General features: G+C 40.3%; 2 protein-coding genes across 3 annotated transcripts; both read left to right on the top strand.

Moving 5' to 3' along the window:
* Positions 1 to 982: 982 nt before the first annotated feature.
* LOC136432779 (sphingolipid delta(4)-desaturase DES1-like) lies at positions 983 to 9869 on the top strand. Its single transcript, XM_066424264.1, has 6 exons — positions 983 to 1216; positions 4926 to 5029; positions 5519 to 5737; positions 6175 to 6390; positions 7016 to 7219; positions 7640 to 9869. The coding sequence occupies exons 1-6, from the start codon at positions 1135 to 1137 to the stop codon at positions 7820 to 7822; spliced, it is 1008 nt and encodes a 335-aa protein (XP_066280361.1). The 5' UTR covers positions 983 to 1134; the 3' UTR covers positions 7823 to 9869.
* A 1676-nt stretch (positions 9870 to 11545) lies between these two features.
* On the top strand, positions 11546 to 21331 carry LOC136432778 (sphingolipid delta(4)-desaturase DES1-like). Of its 2 annotated transcripts, none has more exons than XM_066424263.1 (7): positions 11546 to 11706; positions 14492 to 14636; positions 16874 to 16977; positions 17990 to 18208; positions 18406 to 18621; positions 19174 to 19377; positions 19916 to 21331. In XM_066424263.1, the coding sequence occupies exons 2-7, from the start codon at positions 14555 to 14557 to the stop codon at positions 20090 to 20092; spliced, it is 1002 nt and encodes a 333-aa protein (XP_066280360.1). In that variant the 5' UTR covers positions 11546 to 11706; positions 14492 to 14554; the 3' UTR covers positions 20093 to 21331. The 2 variants fall into 2 exon arrangements, with proteins under 2 accessions (XP_066280360.1, XP_066280359.1); XM_066424262.1 differs by having other exon boundaries at positions 11557 to 11604.
* Positions 21332 to 21494: the final 163 nt, after the last annotated feature.

Below are 21494 nucleotides of genomic sequence, written 5' to 3'. Positions count from 1 at the left end.
GACATCATGAATTCATATGCAAACCATTTTTCAATTATCTATTAAATGAGCGATGAAGGCTGGTGTGTTACGCCGAATGGTGTTTATACCGGCCATACAGATACAGTCATAAAAGTGATGGGTGTCAAGTGATGTGTGTCATATGCAAGGTACGCAGAAGTGAGCATTTCAACTCACAGATTCTATGTAGATTTTTTGTTTTGCTACGGCCGCGTGGCGCGTTGGATACACCCGATCCCTCGATCTCGGAAGTTAAGCAACGCGCGGTCCGGACAGTGCTTGGATGGGGGACCAACCAAGGACGTCCGGATTGCTGTAGCCTCACGAAGCTTTCCACGAAATCGTCTTCCGGGAGGGACGTAAAACGGGGGTCCCGTGCTCGAGGAGGTGCCTCGAACACGTTAAACAGCCTCATTACCCTACACATTGGGTACCTGCCTGTGGCACTGGCTGCAAATACACCTGATATTATATTATGTTATTTTCATCGTCACTTATGACATATTTGCTTCGGGTTGAGACATGGGGTCGTTGAACTCTTTTTTCAACGATCTCAAAGGCTTCAAATATATCCCAGAGGATAGTTTCCGCTTTCTCAAACTGTAATGTGATCCCAATATGCAACATAATTCACGGACTATGAGATGCTCTTTCAACATTTGCGTTTTTATGTGTTTTTTTGTGTGCATTTCAGTTGGTAAAGAAAGTGAAAGTTGATATGTGCATGATTTGTACTGCGCGCTACTCTCCAAGCAGAGGTCGAATGGGCAGATCGTCACCGTTTTATCATATGCCTTTTTTTGTAGCTAGCCCATTCTGAATAGCTACAAAAAAAAGGCATATGATAAAACGGTGACGATCTGCCCATTCGACCTCTGCTTGGAGAGTAGCGCGCGCACCAGACGTTTGTCATGTCAAGAACTCTCAGCTGATCCAGTACGCGGCTCCTGATTGGTCAGAGCACGGCAAAAAAATGACGTCAGTGATCACGCTATTACAGAACAAGCCGGCCGGTGGATAAGTCAGCCTGGCCTTTTGACAAGTCCCATTTTGTTCAAACTTTGACTGCCCTGTACCGTTACGCCCAGTCTTTTCACAGTTCAAGGTCTCTGGCGGGAAAACTGAGGGAACATCATGGGTTCCACCGTTTCTAGAGACGATTTCGAGTGGTCGTACAGCGAGGAACCGCACGCCTCTCGCAGGAAGCTCATTCTAGGTCAGTTCACACGTTTCCTTTCTCGGATATCGGATGTTTTAGCATGATTCAAAACGAAATAGTCGCCTCACGAATGTTGATACGTCTTTGACATTATGAGGAATATTTTGTGAGAATCCAGGGCGTTTTCTGGACTGAAAGTTATGTAATGGTATTCTGTACACGACAAGAAAACGATAAGAAAACGACCTAACGTAAGATTTTTTAGAAGTAATTTCATGCAGCGGCCATTTTGCTGTCGAAAAAAGAAAATGTCACTGAACATTCGTCTGAGCATGTCCTGTCTGAACCGCCGACGGGAACCAAACATCCAGTCGTGAATGATTTCGTGGAACAACTTTGTATGGAAATGTCGTTGAACGGTAGACTTACTCGAGGAAAGACGTCCATATCTGTCTGCGTATGCAAATTTAAACACGTCTTGACTAAACGCCGTACAATAAACGGCTGTCAACGCGGTCAAGAGGGCTCATTTTATCCCAAAGCCCGGCAAACATGGTCTCACTGGGGTCATTTCCGTCTGTTATACGTCCCTTCACATCTACTGCAGTGTACATGCTAACATGCAGGTATCCATTTGAACCCATGCATGTATGATGAAGCAGTGCATGCAAAAGCATCGATGACCTGTATAACATTCCTAGCCTCAGGTTGCAGACATACTTGCAGGCACCATGAAGCATGATTTATTTATTTTTCAGTAATACAAACGTTTTTGTATGGCCAGTGAGATGTAGTTGCTCACTTCAAGGCATTGGCAAAATTCTACTCTTCATTTTATTCTGTCTAGATCTGTTTCTTTTGCTAAGCAACTACCGTAAGCACTGCAGGCGCAGGTAACAATTTGTTGTCAGACAGGTGTCAGAAAGGATCAGATTGTTGGTAGATTAATGGTAGGTTACCAGATAAAACAGTGGATTACTGGAAGACGCTCCTGCTCAAACTAAAGCTATATCCCCAATCAGTAACTGTTACTGTAAACCTTGAAATATTCACTATGTTTTTATTTTTTCGCCGTGACCTTTCCATTAGAAATTCATGACGCCCCGAGTATGCATTTCCAATGTATTATCTCTGTACTACAAAGTTGCAAACTTAAAATACCTTGAAAACCTCCTACCCAGAAATTAAATCCCTGTGAAAAGTAAAGTATTTACAGTAAACTAGGGGTGGACACTGACAGGACAGGTCTAATTCGGTGGGAGGGGGGGGGGGGGGAGATACGAATTTGTTAAGAAATATTACGAAAGAAAATGATTTGCATGAACTGATAACCATTTGTGATATTTCCACTCAACTAGTCAGATACTCAGTTCATTTATCACGGTCTGCCATCCCTAAAAAATCACTGGTTCCCATGACAGGATGTACTTGTTGTGGATTATGTGGGATGTTTGGATTTACAGTTATTTTTCAGACTAAACCCCCTTTTGAGTTGGGAAGTAGGGTAAACAAATATATAGTCAGCTGATTTACTGTTGATAACTGGTGCATGGAAGGATTTATTGTTCATCACTGGTTGTCAAATTATAGGGGCAACACTACAACAAAGTACAAGCAGTTTCAGTCAAAATATTTCCTTGTAATGTGTTGTATTACCCATAACTGGACATGTATTCAAAGAACCAGGTTTGGTGAGAAATCATCTCCTGTGTCCATGCCTTTTTTCTCTCAGGTTATTTTCATATGACAACAGTAAATGTGTATTTATTGTTATTTGATAACAGCATTTGGTAACGGTAAATGTGTATTAGAAGCTGCACTGTAGTGGGCCCTGACATCTAATTCACACCTTGCAATACATGTATATAAATGTTACACAATTCAACTAGATTATTGATGATGTTGCAAAAATCCCCATGAACCGCCCTCCCCCCAAGAAGTAAAGAGAAGAACCTCAGCACCAGTAATGTGCAGTCCCCATTGAAGTCAAATTTTCTGCTTGTTTGTCAAAAAAGTGTCTAAAAGGCAAGGCATTTCTGACTACAGCACTCAACAGCAAACTCCTATACTCAATTTCCGTGTGTGCTTTTGTAGTGTACCCATGACTACATAATATAGTCCGACACACAGGAAAATAGGGTATTCATTGGTTGGGTACACTAGAGGACCTCCTTTGTTGGCGAAATGAAATCAGTGTGGTCATGACTTCAGGTATTTCAGACAGGTGTGGTATTCAACAACTGATGTTGTAGTATCATAATTCATATGAATTTCGCATCAACTGTACAATAGCCTACATTAAGCTAGCAACAGCTGTATGATACCTAGTCATACCTAGTCATAGGACTACTATTGTCCAACAGTATCTGTTTACATACATTGACTAGAAGTGTTGTGAGTCACTCGCCATGTGGTTCTGTTGTAACATCAAAATTTTTACCAGGGAATTTCCCCAGTAGAATGAATCTGTATAAATATGTACTGTATATGAATTATTATTTATAATATCAAGTAGCATGATCTGTTTTTCTGGTCAAAACTATCCTTTCTTTTAAAACTTGAAAGATTAGTTGTTCAATGGCAAAAGTATATACATTTGTACATGTATTTAGTGAACATGTATAAAATATACCAGAGTGCTTGATGTTTTCAATTTTCTGGCTCACTTAACTCAAGTTACGTGTATATAACATGATCATCACAGTACAATGCACATGTCATGCACACATGGTAGTAGCCTGAGTACCAGCCTCCGTAGTGACCACTGGCTCAATACTTGTCGCTTGCTAACCGTGGTAGAGGGAATGAGATACATAACATAAATTGTGTTGTCTGCAGTATTCTGTGGTCAAGTATGTAAATACAATGTAGCCTTTTATTGACCTCACAGTAGACTCTGCTGTATTAGTAATATATATAGTATACAGTTTTTCTTTTAGTGTTTGCTGTGTGACATGTCATCTAAATGCACAATTTCAGACAAGCTTTATCATGACATATGCATACATATGGTGGTGGTGGAGAAGGTGGTATGGTGGCTTTCTTGAAAGTCCAGTTGTTCCACATGGCAAAAGACAAACTGCCCCAAGAAGAACTGTATTGATATATTATAATGGACCAGTCCACTGGAAAAGAGATTTTATTTGGGACTCCTGTTCCAATATTTTAGAAGAAATAAAGCTGTAATTTAGTAGTGTTACTGTTAATATCAAGATTCACATTATTATGGAAGGAAAAATGCAGGATAGTAAATTTTTGCACATGGTCATTTCAATTTTGTATAGAAAAAGTACAGGAAATATATGCATTATCTTGCAAATATTGCCCTTATACACACAGTAGCTAATATGGTTTCAAAAGAGCTAGTTCGTTTCCTATAATCCTAAGTAACATGAAATCTGTCCTCTCTAACTTGTCTAAGATGAAAGCTTTTTAACTACTTGTTAGCATCTGTAAATGAGGGCAGCCTAGCATACATTACTGGGTTATCAGCATTGGCCTCTCACAAAAAATATCCCAGCTTTGACTGAGGTACATGCACATGCCTCAAGGTGATATAAAAGGATGAACAGTTTTGCCCCAGTGGCCACATCTTGCATTACATTTTAATGTGAAGTCACCTTGGGGTCAAACCATAGTCGACCAAGCAGAACAAACTTCCAGATTGTGGAGCTACAGACACTCCACAGGTTGCATGAAAATTTGATCGTCGTAATGAAGTTGTTGATGACTTAATGGTGTTTATTATATTGTCTTCCTGTTACAGCCAAGTACCCCCAGGTGAAAAAACTGTTTGGTCATGACTCCAACATGGTGTACAAGGTGGGCTTCATGCTCACTCTTCAGCTGATAGCCTGCTACTTTGTACAGGTGAGTTTTTGCAGCAAGTGTCAATCTCTTTGGTAACCTAGCAACAGGGTCACCAGTAATGATTGAGTCAGAGCAGATACATGTACATGTGTAGGTGTCAAAGAGTCTTGCAGAATATTACTCAGTTGTGAAAATCATTTATTACAAACTAACAAAGTATTAACTTTTGTGACTCCGTGTTCATTTTTAGCTTAGGCTCTGTTGATATTAAGTTTCCTCCATTGTATTGATCTCATTCCCAAATCACAACTGAATTCTATGGTAAACTGAAACCACATGTACATACATGTTACAAAACACAAATGTGTGTATGTAGATACATTGTATTGACTTTTAATGCAGTTGATATATACAATTGCACAATTGAGAATAAGTTCAGTCATGACAGTGTTAAGAAACATATTGTAGTTGTAGCTGGTTTGCAATTTTTTTCTTGCTATCAGTAAAAAAGCAGATCAGAAGTTCTTACTTTCTTGATTTCCATGACAGGATGCACCATGGCCGGTGATCATACTCTTGGCGTACTGTTTCGGTGGCGTCATCAACCACTCCATGATGCTCGCTATCCACGAAATCTCCCACAACCTGGCCTTTGGCCACTCCCGTCCCCTCCACAACCGTATCCTGGGCATTGTGGGAAACGTGATCATTGCCGTGCCCATGTCCATCTCCTTTAAGAAGTACCATCTAGAGCATCACAAGTACCAGGTAAGACTCATACTTTCTTTCATTCAAAGGGAGAAATGTATTTTACCTGGGTTCCATTTCCTTCCTTTGGGGTTAAAGGAAGGAAAAGCTGATAATTCCAAATGTACATGCATATAATGTAAGCTACTAGCACCCCCACAATGCTGAAATTTAGAAGATAAAACATAAATTTACTGTTGAATGAGCCATTAACTCATTTACATACCAGGTCGCAGGGCTCTCCATGGGAATTGAATCAATGTGACAATCAGCCAAAAACAAGCAAATTTTGATGTGAAAATTGACTTGGTGCAGAGATCTTGTACAATGTAGCAACAATATTTGGATGCTGGGGAAAATCCTGTTATGACTTATGGACTATTTTAGGAAGACTATGAGTTATGATGCATGCATACAACACAGAGAAAATATTCCAATACCTTCCATGTTTTTTCCAGGGAAATGAAGAGATGGACATGGATCTGCCATCGAAGATGGAAGGAGTTCTGTTCCACACCACCTTCACCAAGTGCATCTGGCTCTTCCTCCAGCCCTTCTTCTACGCCCTCCGTCCACTCTTCCTGCGACCAAAGCCTGTCACAGGCCTGGAAATCATCAACACCACCGTCCAAATCACCTTTGATTTGGCGATTTTGTACTTCTTTGGAGGCAGAGTGAGTACATTTGTTTTTAAGACATGTGGGATTTCCCTTTGCACCAAACAGATTTGCATGAAAAAGAGATAAAGTACCAAATTATATCATGTCACAATCCAGAAGTGACGATAGCAACAATGATAGAGTAGAGTAGAGTAGAGTAGAATAGAGTAGAGTAGAGTAGAGTAGAGTAGAGTAGAGTAGAGTAGAGTAGAGTAGAGTAGAGTAGAGTAGAGTAGAGTAGAGTAGAGTAGAGTAGAGTAGAGTAGAGTAGAGTAGAGTAGAAACCTTTATTTTCCTTGGATGGCCCTGTCGGCCTGTACAAAAATATACATGGCCGATATACAATATGATATGATGATGTTGATATTCAACAAACTCACTCCTGTTTGAATGATACCATCAATACCTGGTATTTCAGCTATAGCCTATAGCGGCAGTATAGCCTTGTCTGATGTATTAGAAAAATGTCTTCATTGCGTATGATATCAAATGCAATTTACTTGTACACTTTACTTCTATCTAAGCTGCTCATAGCTGTAATTGTACACTTAGTAAAGTAAAGTAATTTACAAAACACTTATGTTCTTTGCTTCTCTATGATATGTCAATGTAATTATAAACATTCTTTTCTACACCACAGTCCCTAGCGTACCTGATGATCGGCAGCCTGCTCGCTATGGGAATTCATCCTGTGGCCGGACATTTCATCTCGGAGCACTACATGTTCAAGAAAGGCTACGAGACCTACTCCTACTACGGTCCGCTGAACGCAATCACGTTCAATGTAGGCTATCACAACGAGCACCACGACTTCCCCAATATTCCTGGCTGCAGACTGCCCAAGGTGAGGTATTAAAGTGTAGAATGTACTTAAAGATAACTGACAACAACAAAAAACAAATGGCTTCTTCTGAAGTGTCATTTATGATACACTTGACCATGGACACTTACAAGTGTAATACCTGTATGGTATATGCACAGTTTTGCCTGTAAAATAGTTTTATCAGCAACATTTGCAACCCCCAAATTTTAAACACTGTTGCCTAACTGTATCTACATGTATGTTATATACCATGTGCAGCGGTATAAATGCTTTTTCCAGTGTTCAGCAATATTTGCAGAATGTCACAATTTTGTTCTGCAATTTGAAAATATTCAACACTAGATGTATTGTTAAGGCAATATTCGTAACAGTAGAGAGATGGAAACTGTGGAAGTACTGCTTATTCATGTATGAATTTAATGACATATTGCTTACTTCTAGGTGCGTGAGATTGCCCCCGAGTTTTACGAAAACCTTCCTTCCCACTCATCGTGGAGCCGCGTCCTGTACGACTTCGTCACGGACCCAGACATCGGACCGTACGCCCGCGTGAAGCGCAGGAGTAAGCCCATCCCCATCAACCCTGCCAACCTAGATGTAGATGGGGACACCAAGGCGGAGTAAAGCATTACATGTAGACTCAAGTACACTTCACTATGAATGAATGATGTATCTACACCCATGTATGTATCTAATGCCAGATTACACAAAAAGTTACATACTAGAAGTACAGAAACATCCCATTTCACCCTGGACTTAATCTTTCCATCGTCAGAACAAAACATGAAAACTTTTGATAAATAGATACTGTAATTCTTGTTTCTTTCACTGTAACTTTATGTTCACGGTTTTCACGGTCACCTCTGTAGCGTGAACTTATCATCACTGTAAAAAACCTGTTGTTATCCGTTCTGTAAATCACTTGCCGCCACCGTGAAGTTCAAGTTCAGTGAAAATGTCCATTTTCCTTACACCGTGAAATTTTGCTACCGTGAAGATAAAGAGAATTACAGTACCATTCGCAGTAAAGAAGCAGAACGACATTGTGCAGTGAGGACACCTTGTGAATAAGAATGGTACTGCATGAAATTTGTATGTATCCGAGCTGATGAGCTACGTTTGCTGTTTAGCTTTGTTATATACTAAGTGCCTCTTAGTGCTTATCAAGCATTTGAACAAAAGAAATATATTCTTAGCATCAAAAGTACTACACAATAGTTCTCACTTGAAAAGGTTAAAAAAAGCATAAGACCTTTATGTTGTTAGTACTGTCACAGAATGTCAGTAATTCCATGGAGGGGACATGCATTTCTCTTAAAATGATTTGAATGTGTACGACATAAGTACGACCAAGTGATGAATATAGTTTTGTACCATGAAGAATCAACACAATGAATCAATGTATAATTGTAATTAATTATTACTGCATTTCTAATTTACATAGTATTATGTATCTGATATATCATTTTGAGACCTTCAACAAGATTTTATTCATACATTGTATAACGATCATGCGATCAGTGCAATTCAAATAACATTTTGCATAATTTGTTGTCACTGCCTAGAGATAATATTTTGTGAAAATCTCAGATTGGAAGTTGATCCTCAAGGTAGTGTTGTACTGTTCTACATAACATTTAGGAATTTTGGAAAGAGAAATGTAGAAGCAGTTGAAATAATGTTTGAATAATGTGCCAAGCCAGAAGAACAGTTTACCACATTGTATTCAGACATGTTGCATTAATAAGCATGTTCCACACTACGAATGTAATGCTAAAAAATATCTAGCATTGAAAGTGACATGGTTCTTAAAACCCTGTTTTCAACATGTGGGGAATATTGCATAATGGTATATGCAAATAGAAACATGAATCTAACCATGGTAACATATTGTGATTCTGAAGAGATATGGATATTATTGTGACGCATGGATGGCTTTTGTTCAAAATTACTGTTTTTCCAAGAAGACTAGGTTTTATGAGTCTGACCCTTAAAGCTACCAAAATTTTTTTACAAACAAGTCAATATTATTTATTTTGAAATACCAGTATTGTTTTTCAAAGTATCTCATGTTTTCTTGCCCGTAAGTATGGGTTCTTGCAGGAACCTACAGCTGTATATGGTTATGCACACGTGTGTGTTTATATATCATGTTGAACTTACATTTATACGTATATTTGTAAAGTGCTTAATGTGTATGGAAATCAATGGCAGCAGCCATGACTATCTTTTGCTATTGTTGTTGCTTTTCCACACCTATTTAGTACATGACCATATGTTGGGACAACAAGCCAAAAATTCAAGGATTTTAGAATATAACATCTAAGATGATATCTTTTCCAGCATAGCAAATGTGTCACTCTAACCTGTGCTGCTAATTCAGATACTGTTAGAAGGCTCAACTACTATTAGAATTCAAAGTCATTTGAGAGAGAGAAAAGCTGATGTATATTTGTAATGAATTCAATACTGTTAATTTCACTGTCAGTGCATGGAAACACCATGCCTCTAAAGTATTGCAAGATTTAAAAGGAAGTACAGCCTTGGTGTGTTCTGTATCTGTTTTACATGTATTTATGGTTTGTCCACATAAAAGCCATTTGCTTTTACATACACAGAGATAACATAGGCATGTTTGATTTGAGCATAAAATGTGTTACTGGGTTATGAATCTGAGTGAAGGTGTCATTCATTTTTGTGTTGTTGAGTATTAGCAGTGTTGGCTTGCTCATTACCTGTAGTGAGATGAACGATTGATAGGGGGCGCTTTTAAGCATGACAGCATTTCTTTGGAATACATGTACATTTACCTTGCACATTCGATTCGCGATGATGTCACGGTAACATAGTGGCAGGCAAAAATCAAAAACTCAAAATATTAATGTTGCTTAGTTTGTTCACAAGTTGAAATATCAATTTGATAGTAATCTAATTTGCTCACGTCATTTTACCTGCAAGTCGTCGAATGTAAACAATAACAGCGATCGCTCGTATACAATAGTATACAAAATGGGATTGTTCTAGCGACACTTATAACCAAAGTTACTTTGATCCAGCCATGTTTGCCCCTAACATGAACATGCAATATAGCATCGGTTGTCAGACGTCTGAAGGGGGTAGCAAATCCATTGCGACAAGCGGGCGAGTAAGTCGCCGCTCGCACCTGTGTGGCAAGGTTAACTACGCGGGTTTAGTTATTTGATTCTCAACAGTCCCATTTCAAAGATACCGTAAAAACGGACCTGTGCTACATCTGTGACAATACAATGTGTTGGACAATTGTATGGCAACAGAGAGGCCAGTAAATATATCCTTGATGTAACAGGCAATAGTAGTGGGCAACCTCAAGCCAACCGTACACACTCACGCCACATCTTCAGAAAAGACACTGGAGCCGCATATCCCTGTTTAGGATTTTATTCGATCCCACACTGCCTATATCCTTGATGGAACGTTATACTGTAAGTGACATTCGTAAAGTTTCAAACCTTATCGTAGTACAGGACCCAACTAGCCAATTGTAAGGATGGCATTCCGTGTACGCGTTATTTGGGACCTGTTTCCTCAGATTGTAGTTTTGGGGGGTTAATGACTCCAATGCTAAGCTAACCTACAGTGACCTCACCTGACCCCAGTAACCTCACCTCACCCCGAGTGATAACAAGTTGCCACAAGTTGACAGGATTGTCAATAGAGGAAAATGTGCACGTCTGACAGGATCATTCTGTCATTAACAGAATTTTCCTCGCTATTGACAAGATGATCTTGTCATCAGTGCAAACCTTTCTGTTATTGACAAATGCAAAAATGAAAATATGCAGTAAAATCTCCAGAACTCTGATATCGTGTCCTTACCCGAACCAAGCTTTCAATTCAATGATAAAAAAACGCCACTTTTGTGAGTGATCCACCCGCTACACTTTGCCTTTCATCGTGCCTCACAGTGAACGAGTAATCTTGCGTGTTGCTATAATTATCACATTTTTGGGAGTGATCCCCACGCGACACTTGCGACCTTTGTGACTCCATCACATAAAGAACGGATAATTTGGGTAGGTTTTTTTACATGAAGGACGTACTGAACAGATTTTAAAGGAAAATGACAGACATATGTCGATTTCCTCACAACAATAGGACGCTCACTATACACGTCACAACAATATTTATCTCAACACCGCACGTCACAGTGTTCTTGTTTTGTTTTTTGGGGGGTCAAAATAAAGAGCCTTTCTCAAATGCTACGAACACTACGGGCAAGTGATCTAGCTATGCGTAAGTAAGTGGCTCGACCGGATTTCTCTTGTATGCAGCCTATACCCGTAAGCTATTATTGCAGTCTGTACCTGTATGTTTTGTACTGGGAGCTATACGGAATGAGCCAAGTTGCCACAAACTCCAAGTTAGAGGTATCTGCAACCATTCTAGAATTCAGATGTAGCAACATTCCTTAGTTAAAAGTTACTACAGACCGTGGAACGTGTGGCGGTAAGGAATTTCGACACACTCAGGTAAGTTTCTACATAATAGTGGCTGACATTTTAGTGAACCTGCAGGGTTCGCGTATATAGTGTCAACAGATTTGGGGTCGCACGAGACGGAACACCTTTCGTTGTGTATTTTAAGTGGCACTTTCTGACCAACAACCTTCTTGAAGTGTTGACAAGAACGATTCAAACGTCCTCCAGAGCAAATTGAAGTGCTCTCTGGTCCCGGTGTTTGTATCGCAATCTTTCGCTAGTGGCTGGCGGGGTGGCTGCACTATATAGCTATAGTTCCCACTGTTTATAAAAAACAAAACAATTGGCATTACCTGTAAAGGTGCACAAAAGATTTCAGAATTTGGGGGCCCTTTTTCCTGTTCCAAGTTCCATTTGCAACGATTCTTTGGATGAGAGATCAATTTTATCGATTAAAACGTTGTTTATTTTATCATATTTCTGAAAGCATTGTCCTTACTGGGACTGTATCTTCATACTCTATTTGATTTTCGGAAATCCGATGATATGTGTCTTATCTATATGTCAACAAGACGAGAAACAGACGGCTTAAAGAATTAGTCTTACATTTCCAGTCTAAAGTGTGTAATGTTGTTGTTTTCTTCTTGTTGGGAGGGGGCGTTACCAAAACGTTCTGTTCCGGAAGTACATATTGTATTACACATTGTTTGATGCCATATGTGTCACAAACTGTTCCCAAGTTCTTTGTATTGTAGAGTTTGATATCTACAGATCTAGAATGCATGAAACCATGCTCTAAAGTGTTTGTCAATATGTACACGGCAGTTTTCAAGGTCTTTAGACATTACTGACATCGATCAGTCAAATGTACGCCTGTGGCACTTAGAATCACTCAGGAATGTTCGCAATGTCAGGCTGGCTCTAGGTAAAATCCAGATTAATCCTGGACCCCCCTGTCAACCAGCACGAACTTTTAGTAGCCTGACGGCAATGTGCGAGCCTACACAGAAAACAAGTAGTTTTTTTGTCAGCTCTGCTATTCAAATCGGCCGGCAATTCACATGTACAATGTTGGTGGCTATGCACCTTTGCTGTTGTTTTATCTTTAACAGAAAAACGTAAAACGAAGACTGTCTCAACTGTTCAAACTCAAGTGAACTGACGACCAGGATCATTAATGGATCACTAACTGTCACGACAAGTTTGCTACACAAAAGGCGGCTTACGAGGTGGGGAGGGGCGCATAGTTTCTGTAAAGTATTCTGTAAGTATAGGTCACACAATGTTGATCGAAGATCGAGAGACCGCTCAGATAAAGAGATTGTTATTACTCGGAGGGTTCCGTTGCCTAAAGGCATAATTCAGCATTCCTTTGTCTACGGATAGCATTCAGTAATAAGGCGGTTGTTAAGTGAAATTGACAAAGCAAATTTCCACAGGTTGGCATTAACAATGATCTTACTCCCTACGGACCCTGTGCGCATCAACGATAGCAAAACATGTCTGAAAAACGACGGTTCAAATTACAAACACAACTGCTCGCCAACAATAGCGTTGGACGATTTTGGACAATAATAGCTACTTGTCACGCAATTATAATGTCACTTCAAGGTTACAAATGGTATTGTACATGACATGTATTGTGTTGACATGTACATGACCTTTATGTATTATTCATATATCGAAGATGATATGTGTTTTGAAGTTGGGAAAAATTTGACATTTTTACCAACCAGTAATTTGGTAAATCTATTTCTTTCTGTTCTGATCACTGTAAAAGCATCAATCTTTGTCCGCCACAGCTTAGTTAAGGTGTGACTGAGTCAGAAATGTAGACTGGTATGCAAGGTCATCAACCGCAAGGTCACTCAGCCAATCTAACTTGAATTCAGTGCGTCTGAATCTCTTTTGGTCGTGTTTAGCTTTGATAGTTAAGACACACAAAGTTCACACACCACAAAACCAGTTTAAAGTCATAGATATGATTGATTGATTCCACTGCATGACAAATATTTGTTTGCATTTCTTTACATAGTACTAATAAATAGTACCAATAAAGGCGCAAAGGTAAGTTTCCATCTTAACTGAATATGTGCAAATGCTTTTCATACGCTATGGAGCAAAGCAAATATTTAAAGAGTCGAGTTACACACACAAAACCCTGGCCTTACCTGCTATTGATAGAGCGCTTCCGCACACACGTTAGGTAAGGCAGGAGAGTTTGTCTTTCCAGACGCACCATTGTCACAGCGACAACGAAAACAGCTGGTCTCTACCTGGCTCTTTTGGTCCTGCATAGACTGAATAGTTTGCCAGGGGGGCTAGCCGGCCGGCCCATACGAGTATGTAACCATATGGCCTGCTAAATCGTCTGGTAAATGATTCAGCTATTAGGCTGGTTTCTACTATTTTTCCAGCAACCCATGGAGTTCGGCAGATACTAGAAATTGATTTGATGTTCGACGTCAGTAAGAAATGATTTTCCTGAAAATAACGAACTTTACAAAAAAAGAAAGCCTGTGGGCGTGAATAAGTTTTCCTCTCACACGCTCACCTTATCGACACCAATTTCCCGCGCAAAAACAGTCATACCAATCGTCGGGTCACATTTCACTGGTGTGCCTAGTTTCTTGGCAGAGAACGTTAACATTTCTACTCGCCTTCTGGAAAGATCCATCTGTCCCGCCATTGGTCGCTTCTATGCCATAAACATATCACGTGTTTACATTGCCTAGCAACAAGTCACCGCCTGAAATAGACCCGCACAGGTAACCGCAGGACAGGTAAACACCTGGGATTATTCACCGCCTTAAGCGTGACCGTCTTCCATCCGCAGGCACAGTACCCGCCCAAGCCGCAAGAAGCACACACACACGCGTCCACCGACCGAGCCGAAATCATGGGAGGACAAGTCTCAAGAACCGACTTCGAGTGGGTTTACACGGACGAGCCCCACGCTACAAGGAGAAGGGAGATCATGAGTAAGTTTGTAATTGGAAAATAAGAGTATTGTAGACGCGTGACATAGTTATTTGTACCAAGGTAACCGATCCGCATTTGAATAATGGCGGGAGGGTTTATCGTGAGAAGGGCCGCACGATGCGTACGTGTAACATGTTTTATGTTATTCCGAGTTTAGGATATCATTATTATTAACGCGTATATGGACACGCACGCATATCATAGCTATGGTGAGATAGTCGAATGTTGTTTTAAAGAATCACCCTGCATTTGGGCAGGACAGGGAGGCTAAGATAAACAAAAAGGACACGCCCCAATGATGCAGCACTCTCAAACAGGTTCGTCGTGTTGTGTCTAAAAGAGGTCAACGTTCTCGAAACGGTTAAATGTTAACGTTCTGAAGTGTAAACGTGGTAAATCAATGCGTGTCCATAAATTATCGTTTGAAAGTACACTTTAAAAAGAAACAATATGGAAAGAATCTTTCATTGTTTTTCGTGCTGCGTAGATACTAGACCGGTAGACCCACCTACTATCCCTTTGTTAAACGTATCCCCCAACATTATAAAACATGTCCTTGACTACTGTAGTAAGAATATGTTGTCACGCAACGTTAACATTCTACAAGGTCAGTTAAACACTTAAAGGCCCTATAAACTAGAGTATAATCATCCTCTTAAGTGTATTATCGTCTTGTAGAAAAGGCCTTTCTTCAGTTACTGTTAAGACCTGGATTACAAAATCTAAGCGCCTATTCGGACGTGTTTATTCTCCGGTAAAACATTAAACAATGATATAATATGTACTTTCACTCGCCTAAAGCCTACGTGATGGCCGTCATGTGTAAAGAAATCAGTTGCCGAAAAAATATTGACTCACTTTTATGTGACTGAGTGACGTCGTGTTGACCTGTGTTGTATATTCCTGTTGTGTCGGTTCTTTAGTAACGTTTATATCCATAGCAGGGTTACCTAACGAATCAAATCTCTCTCTCTCTCTCTCTCTCTCTCTCTCTCTAGATCCCTATCTCTCTATCTTTCTATCTATCTATCTGTCTCTATACGTACCTCTAAACGTTGACAGAGGCTGTAACTTGAACGACCATCAACCGAAGAAAGAAAAGTTTGTTCCGTGCGGTTCACTTGTGACACGTTCCCTTCGAGAATTTTGTTTGACTACTAGTGTGGTGTCACGGGTCACTTAAATCGACCAAGTTCAATAAATGAAGACATCGGAAAATCCACATACTGCCAAGGAGGTTAACCTCCTTGATACTACCAAGTTGACGATCTAATAGTCGCCATCATCCTGGATGGGAAGTATCAATAAGAGTACGGGTCCATCCCTGTGAGTGGGTCAAACGTATCAGTCTAATCTTACGCATGCAGCTAATGCACTACAGATAGATACTGTACTAAACTGTTGTGTTGTGCATAAGCCGGTAGATAATAAACCCGCGATTTTGAAGTTTATAACGGAACACTTATGAAACCACTTGGGGTTGTTACACAACGCGTGTGTCCGGCGGTTGGGTGTGCCTGTGACAGGGATGATTGTGTTGCTGTCACCTGAGACAACGCGATGTGTGTCAGAGGAGCGGCTCTTTTTGTATACAGTTGACACATGAAACCTCCGGCTGACCGAGTTAACGAACGGCGCTAAATATGCAACCTCATCCCCTGTGATATAATGGTACTCTCCAAGCAGATGAGTGGGTCCGGCTGGTTTTTGACGTGTTTTAAGCGTTTTTGTCGGTCTTTCTACTCTGTCATGTCTTTTTGTGGGTTATAGAGACAAAAAAAATACAAAGTAGAAAGCCCGACAAAACACTTAAAAAACGTTTTAAAAAAACAACCGGTCCCACTTATCTGCTTGGAGAGTAACATAATGGGAGTAGGGTGGAGGGAGAGAGATAAAGAGAGGCGGGGTGCATAATGTAGAGTTTTTAGCTTTTCTTCACTCTTACATCATTGAAGCCGCTGCTCACGGCTAGACATCTGTCTGGAAAAGAGTTAGACCAATAGAGGTTTAATCTGGATATGCGTGACCCTTTGCTATAATTTACTTTGGTAACAGAGAATACTATCCTTAACAATGATAAATCATAATTGTTGAAATACTGTTTACTCTGCAGGGTGGCTTCATTATATACTCGCCAACAGGAGCAAATGTTAGTCTATGCTAAACACACAAGATTAAGATGGATTTGAAACTGAAGTCGTCGATGTTTACAATTGTTAATCCTGTATTGTTTCAGCTAAGTATCCGCAGGTGAAGAAGTTGATGGGACACGATCCGAACCTCAAATACTGGGTGTTCACAATGGTGGCCGTGCAACTGACTATAGCCTACATGTTGAAGGTAATAAGAATTTGCTTAAAAGTTTAGCTGTGTTGGTAGTACTCATTTTAGTAGCATATTCAACTACGGTAATTTTCAACACAAGCAGACCCACCCACATTTTTGACCGCACAGCAACAGTCTTTGTCAAGGAATATTGTACGATGGTGCAGGTAGCAATGTATATCAGGGCCCTGCAACCATATCTGAATAGAGACCGGAGGACGTCATACGTTATTTTTAACACTTAAAGATGTCGGACACTCCTACCCCACTCGACCGAAACCTCTGCTTGGAAAATTGAAGAAAAATAAACCTTTGTGCCCTGATGGTCTCCAATTATTCGTCTAAGTAAGCTCTCCATGGCATAACCATATTCTACGTTTTGAAGATGACACAATCATCATTATGTTCGCTCACAAGCAGATAACACCGATTTAGATAAAGACGAATTAGGTCACATCGCCAGGTGTTCACTGGAAATGTCCTAGGGCAGTCTTTTTTTTAGTGACCCTTACAACATGGATTGACTACTTTCTGTGTTATACTAAATGATTTGGTCATTTTTCGTGGTCCTTTGCGACAAAGCGATGAACGTAATAATTTCACAGTATCTTGATTTTTTGGGGTTGTTGCGAACAGCTTTTTTGGGAATGCTAGTACCAAAATAAGCAAAAGAAATGGTGATTTTATTCTTCTAACTCTAGAGCCATATTCACTACTCGAGGTCCGCCTTGATAATTCTGGAGTGTAAGAGTCATCCGGGAGCTCGCTGCAAGCATCCCAACCAGAACCAGCACGTCTCCCTCGAATTGGTGCCGCTGGAGATGGCGGATGCCCAAAGTGTGTGGGTCTCAGATTCGCAACCTGTCATTTAAACAAATTCACGCGAAGGCTACCGTGTCAACAGACACGGTCACCATACTCGATCTGTATTTGTATCTGTACTATGTATCTGAATACAAATAAAGATAATACGAGTAGTTGCCATCACATATTCACTAAAGGGGTTGTTTTTCTATGCCTGCTGTAGGATGCTTCCTGGCCACTGATTCTACTGACCGCCTACATCATAGGAGGGACCATTAACCACATCATGCTTGTCGCTTGGCACGAAATTTGCCATAACCTCGCCTTCGGGCATGCTCGGCCCCGAGCGAACAAGGCCCTCGGCATCTTCGGAAACGTCATCATCGGTTTCCCGGCATCCATCTCGTTCAAGAAGTATCATCTGGAGCATCATAAGTTTCAGGTAGATTGTTATTCATATGTTAGTATGTACATAGCGAAGTTCAATAACATGAAACAAGCAGAGTATTGTATTTAATTGAATCAGTGCAAAAAAAGGAATGAAAATAGAAAACATGCGTGAAAGAAAACGTAGGCATTGCATATAAAATTTTCACTTAGAGAAAAGGTGTCATTCTTTCTAATTCCTTCACCCCACAGGCCCAAGAAGGTTTCGACCCTGACCTTCCGACTGTGTTTGAAGGTCAGTTCTTCTGCAACTCGTTGGGAAAGGCATTGTGGGTCTTCCTGCTGCCCGCGTTCTACTCGCTCCGCCCCCTGGTGGTGCGGCCAAAACCCATCACGGACTACGAGGTCATCAACCTCGTGCTGGTGGGCATTGCCGACGCTCTCATCGTGTACTTCATGAGCTACAAGGTAGGAGGCGCTCATACATCTCATGCTCGGACTCCTTTTTTGGGCGTCGGAGGTTTTGTGTCAAGAGGAAACTGACATTACGACGAGAATCAACCTATCCCGTAGCCATTGAACGCACTGGCGGTCAAAAAGTTCATGTAGTTTTATATATATGGTATTTCAAGACATGACCGACAACCCTAAAACAACAATTGAAATAATGCGAAATTTATACACACGTCGCTTTGCACACGCGGTTTACACACGCGCGGTTTGCACACGCGTTTCCAAGTACACTCGGAGCACACTGCGAGTATGCTCCTGAGTAATTGGAGCACAATCTGAGTGTGCTTGAGTACACTCCGAGCACACTGCGAGTGTGCTTGGAAGTGCATGCGTAAAACCTAGCCTTAACGAATCACAGTATATCACGCGTGCACGTGCACTAGCAGTTGCTCTCTCCTTGAATAACCTGCTGATTTTGATGGGCAGTCGGGATCCTTTCCACGGCATCAACATGGTCCAAAGTAGGATTTGAATAGTCTCTGTACTCTACTCTACTTTATATTTCAGTCATTGTTCTACCTGGCCATCGGAACCCTGCTGGGCTTGGGGCTCCATCCAATGGCTTCACACTTTATTGCGGAACACTACATGTTCATCAAAGGCCACGAGACCTACTCGTACTACGGACCAATGAACGCCTTCACCTTCAACTTGGGGTACCACATGGAGCACCACGACTTCCCCAACATTCCCGGATGTAATCTACCCAAGGTACATTATTAAGACCTTTTTATTTCAACAAAAGATAGTGTTTGTTCCTTATTTTTAAAAAAAGGAGTGGGGAACCATACAAAAGTTTGATTACTCTTAAGCCATATGTTTCAACTATTTATCAAACACACAGCAGTTGAAACAAAGACTGCTGTGTTGAATGTATGAATCGCACACACGATAATCTCCAAGCAGATGTAAGGATTTGGCTCAGTCTCAGTGGTTTTCACGCGTGTTTTTGCAACATTAAGTGCGCCTTTCTAGAAAAATAGGTACATTATTAAAAAGAGCGGGAAATAATACTAGAACCGATGAGACTGTTGCCACAAAAGACCCACAGAATAGGCCCGACCGATACATTTGCTTGTATATTGTAGGTTGAAAAATGTCATTCTTGAAAAGAAAATCCGAAACAATATAAAGTACACAACGGAGCTTCAGGTACAGACGTATTCAAAGCTTTGAAAACACCGCCCTCTCTTTCCATGTATTATGATGTAACGAAATTAACACTCGTCCTCTGCTTCCCATACCGCAGTTGAAGGAGATCGCTAAGGAGTACTACGACCCCCTACCTTCGCACTCGTCGTGGCCCAAAGTTATCTGGGACTTCATCACCGACCCGGCCATCGGGCCCTACTGCCGGATGAAGCGCCGCAGCAACAGGGCCAGGGACAACGGCAGCTGCGACGACGACCCCGACAAAGACATGTAGATCGTCCGCAGATTTTGAGAAGTAAAGTAAGGACCGACTGACTAATATCATTCAGGAGGTGTCAGTTAATGATGGTTGCTGAACAACATCAGCCAGACGGTCGTTACCTCACTTCTTATATATAGTAGAACATTGAACGTTATATTGATAAATGCAGTAATACTTTCATACTAAAGTGATGAGGCTTGTTTTGGTAAACTCAAAGAAACAGAACTGGGCTGGTGAATCACTTTGAAAGGATATACTCAGACGCCGAAAAGGCTCAGGGAAAATATATTGTATGGGTAAGTGTGGAATAAACAACATAAAGGTATTAGTATGACGTGTTAGTAATTGTGATCAGAATTCTGTGCAACGTGTAGAGCAATTTTGTCGTCTCCCGTACATCTATGTGTGACATTTATGGTCAAACTAACTTGCAGCAAGACTCCTAGCAAATCTTAACCATTTGATGATGCATCACACTGATCTGTGCTTTTTTCTGCAAATGTGAAAAAGAGATACTGTATGTTATTTGCAATAGTCAAAGTTATGAAATAATACAGCTGTTTTTTCATACTGTAACTACCACGTGAACATGCTGTGATACATGTTTGGTTTTCTGTGGCGAAACATGTCTGTAGAATTAAAGATTTAGAAAGCCTTGGAACTGACTGTGTTGTTTCAGATAGATCACAATTTAAAACACAATGTAGTGGTAGATGCTTTCACATAGCAATGTCTGCATTTATGTAACATTTCTGCTATTTTACGTATTTTCATGCACATATTCATTATTAACAAAAAATATTAAATGTAACTACCACCTTATATTTTGAGCATACCAATTCCCTTGCACAGGTCTTTGTGTATAACGTTACATGAATCTCCTGCTAAAATTGGCTTGGTTGTTACTTAATTTCTAACTGCTTGAGTGTGCTTTTGTTTTCTTTGTTTCACAAAATTGAAAATCCTCTGCACTAAAGATGAAATAGTGTGATACATGTGGATATCATGTTTGATGCCTTGTAACATATCCAGAGAATTGCTGATAAGTCGTATCATACTGGCATAGGGAAGTTTTGCATTAGTTGTTGTTGTGTCAAGCTTTCAATGTTCTTCCATTCTTTTAACTGAATCTGTGTAATGATTTGTACAATGCATTTAGTACATAAATATCATGAGGCTGTTTCAGAGTGATGAATACTCATGAGATTTGATTGTTTCTTCTGAATAAAGAATGAACATTCACAATTTTCAGATGGAGTTGAAAAAGAGAAGTTTGTTTATATATTAGTCTCTAACAAAACAGTAGCATTTTGTATGTGCTATTTCAGAAAAAATCATAACCTTCTAAATACATGTACATTCGTACTTGAAAAGCAAAATTCTTGACAAGAAATAAGTCCTTCAATCTGCAGTT

Source organism: Branchiostoma lanceolatum, chromosome 4 (assembly GCF_035083965.1).
Source record: "Branchiostoma lanceolatum isolate klBraLanc5 chromosome 4, klBraLanc5.hap2, whole genome shotgun sequence".
NCBI lineage: Eukaryota > Metazoa > Chordata > Leptocardii > Amphioxiformes > Branchiostomatidae > Branchiostoma > Branchiostoma lanceolatum.
The sequence above is the reverse complement of the archived record's forward strand: the minus strand, read 5'-3'. Positions and strand labels throughout refer to the sequence as shown.

Coding starts and splice junctions, on each gene's coding strand:
- LOC136432779 (XM_066424264.1), top strand. CDS start 1,135: ATGGGTTCCACCGTTTCTAGAGACGATTTCGAGTGGTCGTACAGCGAG. Junction 1,217..4,925: donor TCGCAGGAAGCTCATTCTAG/GTCAGTTCACAC, acceptor TTCCTGTTACAG/CCAAGTACCCCCAGGTGAAA. Junction 6,391..7,015: donor TGTACTTCTTTGGAGGCAGA/GTGAGTACATTT, acceptor TCTACACCACAG/TCCCTAGCGTACCTGATGAT.
- LOC136432778 (XM_066424262.1), top strand. CDS start 11,572: ATGAGCCAAGTTGCCACAAACTCCAAGTTAGAG. Junction 11,605..14,491: donor CCACAAACTCCAAGTTAGAG/GTATCTGCAACC, acceptor TTCCATCCGCAG/GCACAGTACCCGCCCAAGCC. Junction 14,637..16,873: donor AAGGAGAAGGGAGATCATGA/GTAAGTTTGTAA, acceptor GTATTGTTTCAG/CTAAGTATCCGCAGGTGAAG.